The 13,039-nt window shown below is 40.0% G+C and overlaps 1 protein-coding gene across 1 annotated transcript in view; it reads left to right on the top strand.

Annotated features, from left to right (window-relative positions):
* The window catches only part of LOC309548186 (uncharacterized protein), a 130,148-nt gene that overhangs the window by 103,842 nt on the left and 13,267 nt on the right, over positions 1–13,039 (top strand). Inside the window, exon 6 of the mRNA XM_082248142.1 lies at positions 8,379–8,637. Coding sequence (XP_082104268.1) covers positions 8,379–8,637 — 259 coding nt within the window. The remainder of the gene's footprint in view (positions 1–8,378; positions 8,638–13,039) is intronic.

Below are 13,039 nucleotides of genomic sequence, written 5' to 3'. Positions count from 1 at the left end.
GTTGTCGGCCGTGGAACGCGGAAGCATCCCGGCGCGGACTGTTTTTGTCTACTCTGATCCAGATCATCTTAACAGTGAGTGTACTGCGCTTTTTTGCCGCTATTGTATGGATTATCTATTCACTTTGGGGCCTTCTTTCGTTATGAGCATTTAGGGCACCAGACCACCGGCTCGGAAGTGCTCCCCCAAATACGGAGAAGAGACCCCCCATACAGCTACACAGGTCGTATTGCAGACGCCACCTAGTGGACTCTTTGGACTCTGCACAGCAGCTTTTGCTTTTTTTAGCACATGTGTGGCACATATATCAGGGAAGTCCTGATATAACACTTGTGGTTGTGGTCATTTTTGAACTCTGCACAGCAGCACCTGTTTATTTTTCAATACTTGTGTGGCACAAATATATCAGGAATAAGTATATACCTGATATAACACTTGTGGTTGTGGGAACCCCCCCCCCCCCCCCATTATATATATTTTTTTCCACCGTTTTCGATATGCATATTGCACATGTATCACTATATTTGTTTTTTATTTGAAATTTAATAAACACACACGTATTGTTTATCTCATTTCCTCACAAATAAACATTTTCTGTTGACACCCTTATATATCTTCACCTACACTTTGGGGTAGTCACGTTTTTATACTGTAAGGTAGCGCCGATACCAATCGCCACATTATACATTTCACTTTCACCCTTGCACTTAAGGGTTGATTGGTGGCAGCTCACACCTTCTATTTATTTATTTATCTGTCCCCTCATATATCTTTAATCCATAGCGCTGGTCATCCTCCCTTTACCGTACAGCTTTGTTAACCATCCTTTGGTGGTACACAACCAGACCTAGCAGCAATGGATATATTTAAGTATATGACTGGGAGACAGGTTAATGTAGAGGAGATCTTTGATCAAGTAACGATTATACAAAGACAGGACATGGAGGGCTCGTTCAAACAATTAAAACAAAATATGGAGAAACAATTGAGGGTATGGTGGGATATCGCCACCTTAGAAAAATATAGCCGGGAAAGTATAACACCCAGGAGACTTAGGTGGGATATATCTCCTAATGATCACATAACGGATACCACCTTGTTGGAAGAATGGTATCATTTCTTCAATAAATGTGAGAAAGAGTTATTAGGTATCATTATCAAAAGGAGGCAATATAAACTAAAGAAAATTGAAGCCACCATCATCCAGTTGAAGGAACAATTAGCCCCCCATGCCGAAACCACTGAATATAAAAATAAGGAAAAGAGTCTACAGGAATCCATACTAAAATATGATAAGACCATCCAGGCCAAAAAACAAAAGAAATACAAAAGAGACATATTGGATTACAGGAACCAAAATGTTTACAAATGGCAACTGGACGAATTGTATAATGGTCAAGGTAGCAGTGTGGACCCCATTGACTTAACGTCCAGGGAACCCTCTGAGATGGGGGATGACGAAAACGATCCTTGGTTAGAAGTAGGAACCCCAAGAACACCTAGAACACCAGGAACTGAAATTGAGGACAACATGGATACAGATTGGGAACCAGAACCTTCCACCTCCCATCCTAGGACCAATACACATGCAAACACCAGAGCCAATGGAACTCCAGCTTTTAATCCAACTCGGATTAGCACATCCAATAGATTCTCCCCGCTGAGATACCAACAGGAAGTCAGATATGAGGATCAAGGCCCTAGGCAAGGGAATTTTTTTCCAAGAGGCAACAGGGGAAGACCCCCAAGAGGAGGGGGTCCACCGAGATATCACAACGATTGGAGGAACAACGGTTGGCAACGAGAACAAGGAAGACACAACGGATGGCAGCAGGAGAGGGGAAGGAACAACGGATGGCAACAGCCATGGAGACGAGATACACAACAGGGAGGACAGAGAGGATACCAGAGACCACCCAATGGTCATCACACTCCATGGAGAGAAGATCGGAGAGGTCCAAGGTCCCAAATAGATCGCGGAGAAACTATGAGAGCAGAAGGGTTCAATTTCAACAGGAGGGAAGAACCACCGAGATACTTCGAGTACGGAAGAAACGAAAACCAAGGGGAAAGCGTGGAGGGACAAAGAAAAAGAAGAAGGGTTTATTAGGCAAAGGAATATTTAACCTCAGTGGAATAGTGTTTGATGAGGAAGAACTTAAATTATTGGATTTGGGCCTTAAATATGCCCCGGATAAGAATTTGGACAAGTTTGAGGCATACATTGACCTTCAAAAATATATTAGAAAGATCAATATTAAAAAATTCTTCGAAATTAAGAAGAACAAGAATACCCCTCTAACAACAACCAAATTTAAACATACTCTTTTAAAGAACAAGTCCACTTTTAATCCCAAAAACCCACAAAACGAAAATCTAGAAGTTTTTAAAAGAATGGTAGAGGACGAAATTAGGAATTTAAAAATCCAAAGAAGGAAGGAACAGAATATATGGGACACTATAAGAAAACTGGAAAAGAGAAAAGGGATCATAATCAGACCAGCAGACAAAGGGGGCGGTCTAGTCATTTTAAACCAGAAAGATTATGAGGAGGAACTTGAAAGACTGATAAATGCAGAAGACACGTACAAAAAACTACCAGGAAATCCCAAGATGAAGTTACAAAAGGTTTTAAAAGATTTTATTTCAAAAGGAAAGAGAATGGGAATTTTAAACAATAAAGAGGCAGAATATCTCCAATTGGAAGCAGCCAGAACACCGGTAATCTATTTCCTACCGAAGATCCACAAGGATGAAAAGAAGCCTCCAGGGCGCCCGATAGTAAGTGGTATAAATTCTGTGCATTCACGTCTGGGGGAATATCTGGATAAATTCCTACAACCCCTAGTACCAAAAGGAAGATCGTACCTCAGAGATAGCAAACAGTTACTCCATGAAATTCAGAATATAACTGTCACAGAAGAAGACATTCTAGTAACCATAGACGTAAATTCTTTGTATACGAACATCATACAGAGCGATGGGTTAGATAGTGTTGACTGGGCGCTACATAAATATACTGACCTCAGACAAGCACAAATGCACTTTATCCTTGAAGGTCTTAAAATGACTATGAACTCAAATTACTTCTGGTACAAGGGTAAATACTACGAGCAGATAAAGGGTGTGGCAATGGGAGCCAAATACGCACCAAGCGTCGCCAATATTTTCATGCAGAAATGGGAAGAGGAACAGGTCTTCAGTGTGGATAGACCCAATCTGAAATATTACAAAAGGTATATAGATGATATCATCCTAGTATGGCGAGGGGATGAAGAAAGCTTACAAAACTTCTTTGATGAGATTAGCGGAAACAGATATGGAATAACGTTCACAGGGAACTGGGACAGACAACAAATAGCATACCTGGACCTGGAACTTTTTAAACAAGATGGAAAAATATTTAGCAAGACTTTTTTTAAAAAAACTGATAAAAACGGTTACATTCCTAAAAGAAGTTGTCATCACCCGCAATGGTTGGGGAACATCCCTAAGGGACAATTATTACGGATTCGTAGGAACTGTAGTAATGCTCGAGATTATGACATACAGGCTGATCTCCTTATTGAAAGATTTATAGAAAAGGGGTATAACAAAAAGGAACTAAAGAACCTCAAGGAAATAGTAAGGAACATGAATAGAGAAGAACTCATCAAGGATAAAGAGAAGAAAGAAAGAAAAAACAATTACGAATTTGCCTTTATCACTGGCTTCAATAGGCAACATAAGGAAGTCGAGAAAATAATAAGAAAGCATTGGCCTATCCTTACAGCGGATCAAACACTCAAAAAGATCCTGCCAAAAAAACCATCCTTTATATATAGAAGAGCCCCCACACTAAGAGACAGACTGGTTAAAAATGTCATCAACCCCCCAAAACAGATCACCCTTCCCACCAGCATCAATGGTTTTTTTAGATGTAAGAAGTGTCTACCATGTAGGACAAATAGAAAACAACCCAGAAAAATCACCCATTTCAAATCAAACACTACAGGAGAAGAGTTCAGGATCAAGGACACCATCACCTGCATGAGCTCTTACGTCACATATGTCATAGAGTGTCCTTGCCATTTACAGTATATTGGAAGAACTACCCGCCAGTTGTACGTGAGAATACGTGAGCACATCAAGAATATCAAAAAGGGCTTTGAAAAACATACCCTGTCGAGACATTTTAAAGAGGTACATGCTAAGGACCCCTCCGGACTCACTTTTTATGCGATAGATAGGATAAAAGGAGATTGGAGGGGCAGTAACAAACGAAGATTGGTTTCACGTAATGAAACCAAGTGGATTTACATGATGAGATCTCTCCGTCCGGAAGGGTTAAATGCGGATATAGACTTGAATTGTTTCATCACAGACACATAAGCTTTCCTCGTTTAACATTCCTTTTAAGGTTCTTAGATGCTTCGTTTAAAAAAAATCCCTTCCCCTTTTATTAAAAAACCTCTCCCCCTTTTTTTACACTTTTAATATGGGGTTTTTTTAGGATTGGGATTTTATCTTAAATATCTCCCTGGTCGGTTTTTATATAATTTTTTATTTTTTCATCCTTTTACTTCCTTTTAATTTTTATTTTTTTATTTTTTGTGATTTTTATATGTTTTAAACAATTTTAGAATTTGTCCCATCTTTCTCATCCAGCATCAGTCTAATTAAAGCCTATTTTACAGTAGTTCCTCCATTTTTGAGATATTTTACCTCCTTATCCAATACCATCATGACATGTGATGGGTACGGGAATTTTTACGTCTAACCCTGTTACTATAATAATTTTTTACATATGAAACAAAGAATTTATATAACATAATATTGATTTTATCTAGTTTTTACCCTTGGTATGTTATTTGGGTTGCTTTTTACAAAAAAGTTTTTTAACTTTATAGTGGGAATTAAATTAGCTCTTCTCATCCAGCATCATTTTTGGTTCTAGAATAACACAAATATCATGATGACATAACTACCGAAAAAATTTCCTTCATATCTTTGATTGTTTCTTTTACGTAAAGTAATATTTTTATGCACTTTAGCCTTCTCATCCAGCATCATTTTTCACAAATCACCAATTTCTGTTTTTAATCTTAAGTTGTTTCTTCACTTTGGTCCCGATAGTATTTTTTCCTCACCACCATCCAATACATCACCTTCTTCCAATGCAATTAGGGATCACTTTTTGTTTTGTTTTGTTTTTTTGTTTCCTGTGCCCTTCCTCCCGATATACATCGGGTTCTTTGAATACAAATATTCGTTGGAATATATTCACTTATTTTTATTTTTCTTCCACATACTATTTTTTCCCCTTTTTTTGGGGTTCCACATTTTGGTTCAAATAAGATTATGCTATATCTGACCTTTATATTATATATTTTTTCTCTTTTTTTCATTTCTTTTTTTATATATTTTTTTCATGAGATTTCTCAAAATGTTAATCTCTACCTTGGAGGTTGTTTCTTTGAGATTTTGTTTTTAGAATTGTTGTCATTAATAAAAGAATTTTTTAAAAAACATGTCTGGCAAACAGAATCGCATTACACTCGGTTATAGCTATCGATCGGAGATGATGAGAATATGGCCGTTCCCCTGCATATCCTTGCATTGAAGCCTGTGGTGGAGCAATATGGCCTCCGGAGAGGGTGTAACAAGATGACGGTGACGGCCCGTCCCCTCCGTTGCTTGGATACGGGCGGCTATAAAAAGTCCGGGAGTACGCTTAGTTGACGCCGCTCCAGTTGACGTCCCTCTGACGAAACGCGTAGGGCGGAGTCTAGAACGTGCAACGTCACTTCCGGTTGTCGGCCGTGGAACGCGGAAGCATCCCGGCGCGGACTGTTTTTGTCTACTCTGATCCAGATCATCTTAACAGTGAGTGTACTGCGCTTTTTTGCCGCTATTGTATGGATTATCTATTCACTTTGGGGCCTTCTTTCGTTATGAGCATTTAGGGCACCAGACCACCGGCTCGGAAGTGCTCCCCCAAATACGGAGAAGAGACCCCCCATACAGCTACACAGGTCGTATTGCATACGCCACCTAGTGGACTCTTTGGACTCTGCACAGCAGCTTTTGCTTTTTTTAGCACATGTGTGGCACATATATCAGGGAAGTCCTGATATAACACTTGTGGTTGTGGTCATTTTTGAACTCTGCACAGCAGCACCTGTTTATTTTTCAATACTTGTGTGGCACAAATATATCAGGAATAAGTATATACCTGATATAACACTTGTGGTTGTGGGAACCCCCCCCCCCCCCCCCCCCCATTATATATATTTTTTTCCACCGTTTTCGATATGCATATTGCACATGTATCACTATATTTGTTTTTTATTTGAAATTTAATAAACACACACGTATTGTTTATCTCATTTCCTCACAAATAAACATTTTCTGTTGACACCCTTATATATCTTCACCTACACTTTGGGGTAGTCACGTTTTTATACTGTAAGGTAGCGCCGATACCAATCGCCACATTATACATTTCACTTTCACCCTTGCACTTAAGGGTTGATTGGTGGCAGCTCACACCTTCTATTTATTTATTTATCTGTCCCCTCATATATCTTTAATCCATAGCGCTGGTCATCCTCCCTTTACCATACTTGAGATTGGTCCCACCATTTTATCGTTCAACACCATGTTTTGGACCCTCGTCAAGGACCGCAACCTCCAACATCCAACCTCCTTAGCAGAACGACAGAAAACGGCATCACTCCACTCTGCAAGTGAAGCCCCTTCACTCCTCCCCTCCAACTACTCTCTCTTCTGCTCCTCCCCATCCCCTCGTCTGCTCGGCCAATAAGGAAAGAGTCCTGACCTCCCAGATCCCAACAACTAATTTAACCTCCTACTGCCTGGTTTTCCTTCCACCCTGTCATGTATGCCCTATGCTTATCATTTCCTACTAGCTTCGGGCATGTCTTTCACATTTCTTTAGGTCTGTGAATGTTCTCATTTACCCAAGTAATGGTATATCTTGTAGTAGTTGGTCACATTTAGCTGGACTTGCTCTGTAACGTTGAAGATGTTTTGTACCTTACTAAGCCACTTCTTCAGTTTCTAGAGTTTAAGAAAGATACCACAGCATTTCCATTCACACCTTAGGACATCTTAATCCTGTCACTATGGATGTGTAAATGTTGTTTGTCTAAGAGCAGGATGGAATATGTAAAGTTGTGGTACTATCCTGTCAGGTGAAAATTGCTTTCAAATCCCTAGAGTAGAGATGGTAAAATGACATATGTGGAAGAAAGATGGTTTTAACATCTGTACCCCATCAATTTGACAACTATTCACAGCTTTAGCCATGTAAATCAAGGAACTAACACCTATGCAGTCTTCCTGGGACCTTTTAAAGTGGTTGTATTGCTTTTTGTTGAGTACCAGTACAATCTAAAGCCTGGTATACACTGACCGTTTTTTATTCGTTCAATCCAGCGGGTTGAATGGGGAAAAAAATTGAGGACCTCACTGTACTGACTATGCAATGTTAGTACAGTGATCTCCTTACTGAGCTATTGTGTTCTGACAGGAGGAGTTCCCCCTGCTATTGGCTGCGAGTGCTAATCGGATGCCAGTCTGCTGCTGTTTTTCCAGCATACCTGTTTGACAGAGGCAGAACGTTTGTCCGGCTTCTGTTGGACAGGCTGTTGTACACACAGGTGGAGTATCGGCCAGTTTCTGTTGAACTGGCTGATATTTGGTCCATGTGTGCCAGGCTGAAAGCGTTTGCTACCCCAATACTTTATATTCCTGATATGTGCCTGCTGTACCATGTACTTTTTGAGAAAGTATCTGGGAAGCACTGTTCTCTTTGGAGAGCACACCCTGGTCAGTTCTCACCCTGGTCAGTTCTGGTCAGCTGTGCTGGGAACTCGGTGTACTCTCCTCCAATGATCAGACTTGTCCTGACATGCCCCCACTGCACAGCCATTCACTGGGAAGCTCCCTGTGCTACTGCTTCTCCTCCCCCAGCTCTTATGCAGCTGAGAACAGAGGGAATATGATCACTTAAAGGGGAAAAAAGGTGTGTTTTGTTTGTTTGTTTTGTTGTTTTTTTGTTTTTGTTTTTGTTATTTCTATACAAAAATGTTTTGCCTTTCATTTCTAGTTTAAACTGAATGGGTTCTTTTACAAGGTGATCGTTTACAATCCCTTTAACTTGAAATATTTAAATACTTTTGAAGATGTAATGTTTAAAAAAGATAAAAGTAGCAAGCTAACCCACTTGCCTGTATATAAAACCTACTGCTACCATCTTCCATTTGTCTAGCCATGTTACCTGTAACATAATGTGTAATCATCAATTCAAAAAATGTAAATTAAATGCAACTATAAGCCTAATGTTTTCAATATTTGATCATGTTAATTTGCAGGTCTCTGGGGCCTGGTAAACAATGCAGGCATTGGTATTCCAGGAGGCCCCAATGAATGGCTTTCCAAAGATGATTTCTTGAAGGTTATAAATGTAAATCTACTGGGTGCCGTGGATGTGACACTTCATTTTTTGCCCTTGATCCGAAAAGCAAGAGGGAGAATTGTCAATGTAAGCAGTGTGGCCGGTAGAATCAGTATCTATGGTGGAGGATACTGCATATCCAAATATGGAATAGAATCCTTTTCAGACAGTCTTCGGTGAGACGGTATACTTTTTTTTTTTTTTTCTTTATATTGTTCACCATTTTATGAATGTAAATTCAATATGAAGCTGTCAGTATGCTAGGAGTAAACTAAACAGTGCAAGAGTTCAGCTTGCAATACATGTCCATTCTGGTGTTAAAGGATACCTATAGTTTAACCTCTGAATCCTTCACCCCATTCTTCAAAGGCCAAATATAAAAATAATAATTAACTCTTCAGACAACTTTTACAGACTTTCAAGACCGCAACCTGTTAATATTGTGCATGAGCAGGCCTGAACTTGGATGAGATGACTTTGATATTCCTGCAGACCTTGCATCTGAGAGCTTTTAATATAGTTGAGCATTTTGAAGAGGATTATGAGGGGATGATAATTGACAACAGAAGTTATCTTTCGACTCTGAGGTGTTGATATGAATACTCCTTACCTTCTTAGATCTTTATCTATTAATGGAGACCATCAAATCTGCATTAAAGTGTGTTTTTCTGCAGCTAGAGTAGTAACCTGAATCTAGAGAGGCATGTTACTGAGATTCTGTAAATGGAGTATAGCGCCACCCCCATAAGGGCCGCTAGAAGAGAACTGCCACCAAAGGTTGCCCTCACTCTGCCTTCTGACACCCTGAGTTCAGACGTAATTTAAAGAGAGAATACAATTGCAAAGACACCAGACAGTAGCAAAGTAAATGAGTATTTTACTAAATATTCTTAAGTCAGCTAAGAAAGAATTCTAATGCAGATATCTTTCAATCTCAAACTTTAGTCTTACTATACAAAGGATATATAATGCAAGGAAAATCACAATGAATCCTAGTCAATGGCCCAATAGGCCCTGGAACAGTGTTAAATTTGGCATCAAATTTTGATTCAGTTAGTCTTTTGACTAAAAATGCCATTTTAGTTTTAGTCCCATTTTAGTCATCTGCAATTGTTTTAGTCTACTAAAATCTCCAGTACATTTTAGTCAACTAAAATCTAATGTATTTAGTTAAATTGTAATGTATTATTTAAGCATTTCTTTAGAATTTCCAAACTCATTATATGCTCCTGGAGTAAAAAAATGAATATGTTATTTATGGTATTAAGGTTTGAACAAACTCTGATACAGATTTAGCCACTCTGGACAGTCTGAGGAGGCCTGTAATGCTGCACAGTGCTCTGGATGGTGGTATGAGATGTGGAGATGCCTGAAATGCACACAGTGCTCTGGATGGCGGTGGTCAGAGGAGACCTGTAATGCACACAGTGCTCTGGATGGCGGTGGTCAGAGGAGACCTGTAATGCACACACTGCTCTGGATGGTGGTCTGAGGAGAGGCATGCAATGTACACACTCAGTGCTCTGAATGATTGTGAGTTGGGACTCTCGTCGGGAGGCCTGTACAGTGATGCTCTGGATGGTCATCCGAGGAGGCCTGTAATGCTGCACAGTACTAACTGCTAAGTAGTAAGCACGCTACGGACTTGCTTGCATGCTGAGAGCAGAAGCACTCATGGACTCTACCATAGCTCCCAACATTCTGAGATGGGAATGAGGAACACCTATTAGCAAAAGTATGTAGACATAGGACACAACCGCTGCCACGCCCCCTTAACCTCTTATGGACTGCCCCACACAGCTATAATGCAGCAAGGCTGCCCTCCTGCTTGAAGTCATGCATTGTACGTGATTTCGTGCATTGGGTCTTGGACGTGCACCACCGGCGACCTGGTCCCACTGTGATTGGACGATCGTTCTCAGGAGAGGCAGAACCGTTCTTTCAGAGGGGAAGATGGAGATCTTGTTTCGGATCTGTATCCCCCAGTCAAAGCACCCCATACAGTTAGAAAGCACTCCCTAGGAGCACATTTAACCCTTTGATCGCCCCAGATGTTGCTTGATGTATTTTTTTTTTTTTTTTTTAGCACTGATCACTGTATTGGTGTCACTGGTCCCCAAAAAGTGTCAAAAGTGTCAGTTAGGTGTCCGATTTTGTCCGCCGCAATGTCACAGTCCCTTTAAAGATCGCCGCCATTACTAGTAAAAAAATAAACAAATAAAAATTCCATAAATATATCCCATAGTTTGTAGCAGCTATAACATTTGCGCAAACTAATCAATTTACGTTTACTGGGATTTTCTTTTTCAAAAAATATGTAGCAGAATACATATTGGCCTAAATTGATGAATACATTTGATTTATTAAATTTTTGTTATTGCGTTTGTTTTATAGCATTAAGTAAAAAATGTGTGTTTTTCTTTTTTTGTTTTATAGTGCAAAAGGTGATCAAATATCACCATAAGAAAGCTCTATTTGTGGGCAAAAAAGGGACATAGATTTTTTTGGGTACAGTGTCGCATGACTGTGCAATTGTCAGTTAAAGCAACGCAGTGCCATATTGCAAAAAAATGGCCTGGTCCTAAAGGGGTAAACCTTCCAGGGCTGATGTGGTTAAAGGAGAATTGTTTTTTTTTTTTTTTTTTTTCATTACCCCTTCTATTCCTGTATACTGGTTCTTGGAATATACAAATGTAGCAAATTAGAAGTTGGATGAAAAGGTTTAGCACTGGGAAACACTTTTTGGTAGATAAATAGTACATTTTATATACATTGATAAAGATCAGACCAAAATGAGGGACAAATGAGGAGGAAAGATGGAATTTTTTCCAAATCCGGAACAGTTGGGAGCTATGGCTCTAGAGTTCAGTGGAAACCAAAAGTTCATGAGGGTAAAGGTTCCTCCCTCACATTTTAATTTCGTTTTCATTCGTTACCAAAAACGGAATTGTGGTGTACTTTTCATTTTTCGTTGACGAAAATTTTGACAGAGGTTTTAGTTAACAAAATTGACACTGCCCTGGAAGAACCCATGACCCCAGATATAAAAGGGAAGAGAAAGACCTTTCTGTGTCAAACTGCTTCCTAAAAATCCTGATGCCACGGGCCCAGAAAGTAAATAGCACAATTTATAAAAACACAGTATGTGAATAGTGCTATACGCAAATTCTGAGTAAAAGTTCCCCTTAATGCCCACAGATGTATTGTCCTTTATATGGAGGAAGAGGAGAGAAATCCTTGTAGTGTAGGTGTTCAGAATCTTCAGCTAGCTCAACAAGGGCCCAGAGAGATTGCTGTGCAATGACGACCAGCAATAGTGGATCGCAAATGCAAAGTGTTTTTCCTGCTAAAAGCTTTTGTGTAAGGAGATGAGGTAAAGGTGTCTGCATTCCATGCCTTTTGTTAGATTTACTCAGGGTGGACTTCTGCTCGCTCAGCAATCCTGATATCAAGGCTCAAGGCTGTTTGATTTTTATATTTGCTGCAGTCAGTTTTTTGTCCAGGTCTTGTGACAGGTAAGCAAGGATTTCTTTCAAGTTAGTGCTGAACACTGCAATGTCATCCAGGTAGGCTACTGAGAATGCTTCCAGCGCTTCTAGCAAGTCATTCATGACTCTCAAAGGTGGGCAATGCATTTTTGATCCCAAACAGCATTATTGTGAACTCATATAATCTGAATGGGATGAGGTAGGCTAATTTTTCCTAAGACTTAGGTGCTAATAACATTTGCCAGAACCCTCTGCTCAAGTCCAGTTGATAGCAGGTGGCCGCCAGCTGATCCAACAACTCATTGACCCTGTGCATGGGGTAGGCATCAGCTGACATAATGGTGTTCAGCCTCCTATAGTCCAAGTCTATGGAGAACCTGGTCATCTGATTCTTTTTTGGAAACAGGGCTATTGGTGACAATCAGGCAATGTGAGACATCTGAATGACCCTTAACTGCAGAATTTCCTCAACCTCCTTTTAAAAAGAGAACTTCGCCTAAAAAGAAGTTCCACTTATACTCCTCCTCTGCCCCCTCCCCATCTCCACCAGCAACCACCTTGGACACATCACAGGTCCCAGGAAACTGCGGGACTATTCAGATCATTTGACAAGGCTTGCAAATGCAAAGTGGGGAACTATATGTGAAGCTGCAAAGAGTCACAGCTGGCTTTCCACAGTCAACATGGTGGCACCGGAGACCCAAAGACTCAGAAGAATCAGCCTGGGTGAAGACAGAGCTTGATCCCTGGGCTGGTAAGTGTCTTTTTATTAAGTCAGCAGCTAAAGTATTTTAGCTGCTGACTTTAATTTTTTTTTTTTTTTTAAACCTGACTGAAGCTCTTTAACCACTTTACCACTAGAGCATTTTGCTGTCTTACGTCTGGGCCACTTTTTGCGATTCGGCGCTGTGCGAATTTAACTGACAATTTCGCGGTCGTGCGACGCCATACCCAAACTAAATTTACGTCCTTTTTTTCCCACAAACAGAGCTTTCTTTTGGTGGTATTTGATCACCAGTGCGATTTTTACTTTTTGCGCTATAAACAAAAAAACTGCGTAAATTTTAAAAAAACAACAATATTTTTCACA

The sequence above is a fragment of the Pelophylax lessonae genome (genome assembly GCF_965119305.1).
Source record: "Pelophylax lessonae genome assembly, chromosome: 2".
Taxonomy (NCBI): Eukaryota; Metazoa; Chordata; class Amphibia; order Anura; family Ranidae; genus Pelophylax; species Pelophylax lessonae.
The sequence above is the reverse complement of the archived record's forward strand: the minus strand, read 5'-3'. Positions and strand labels throughout refer to the sequence as shown.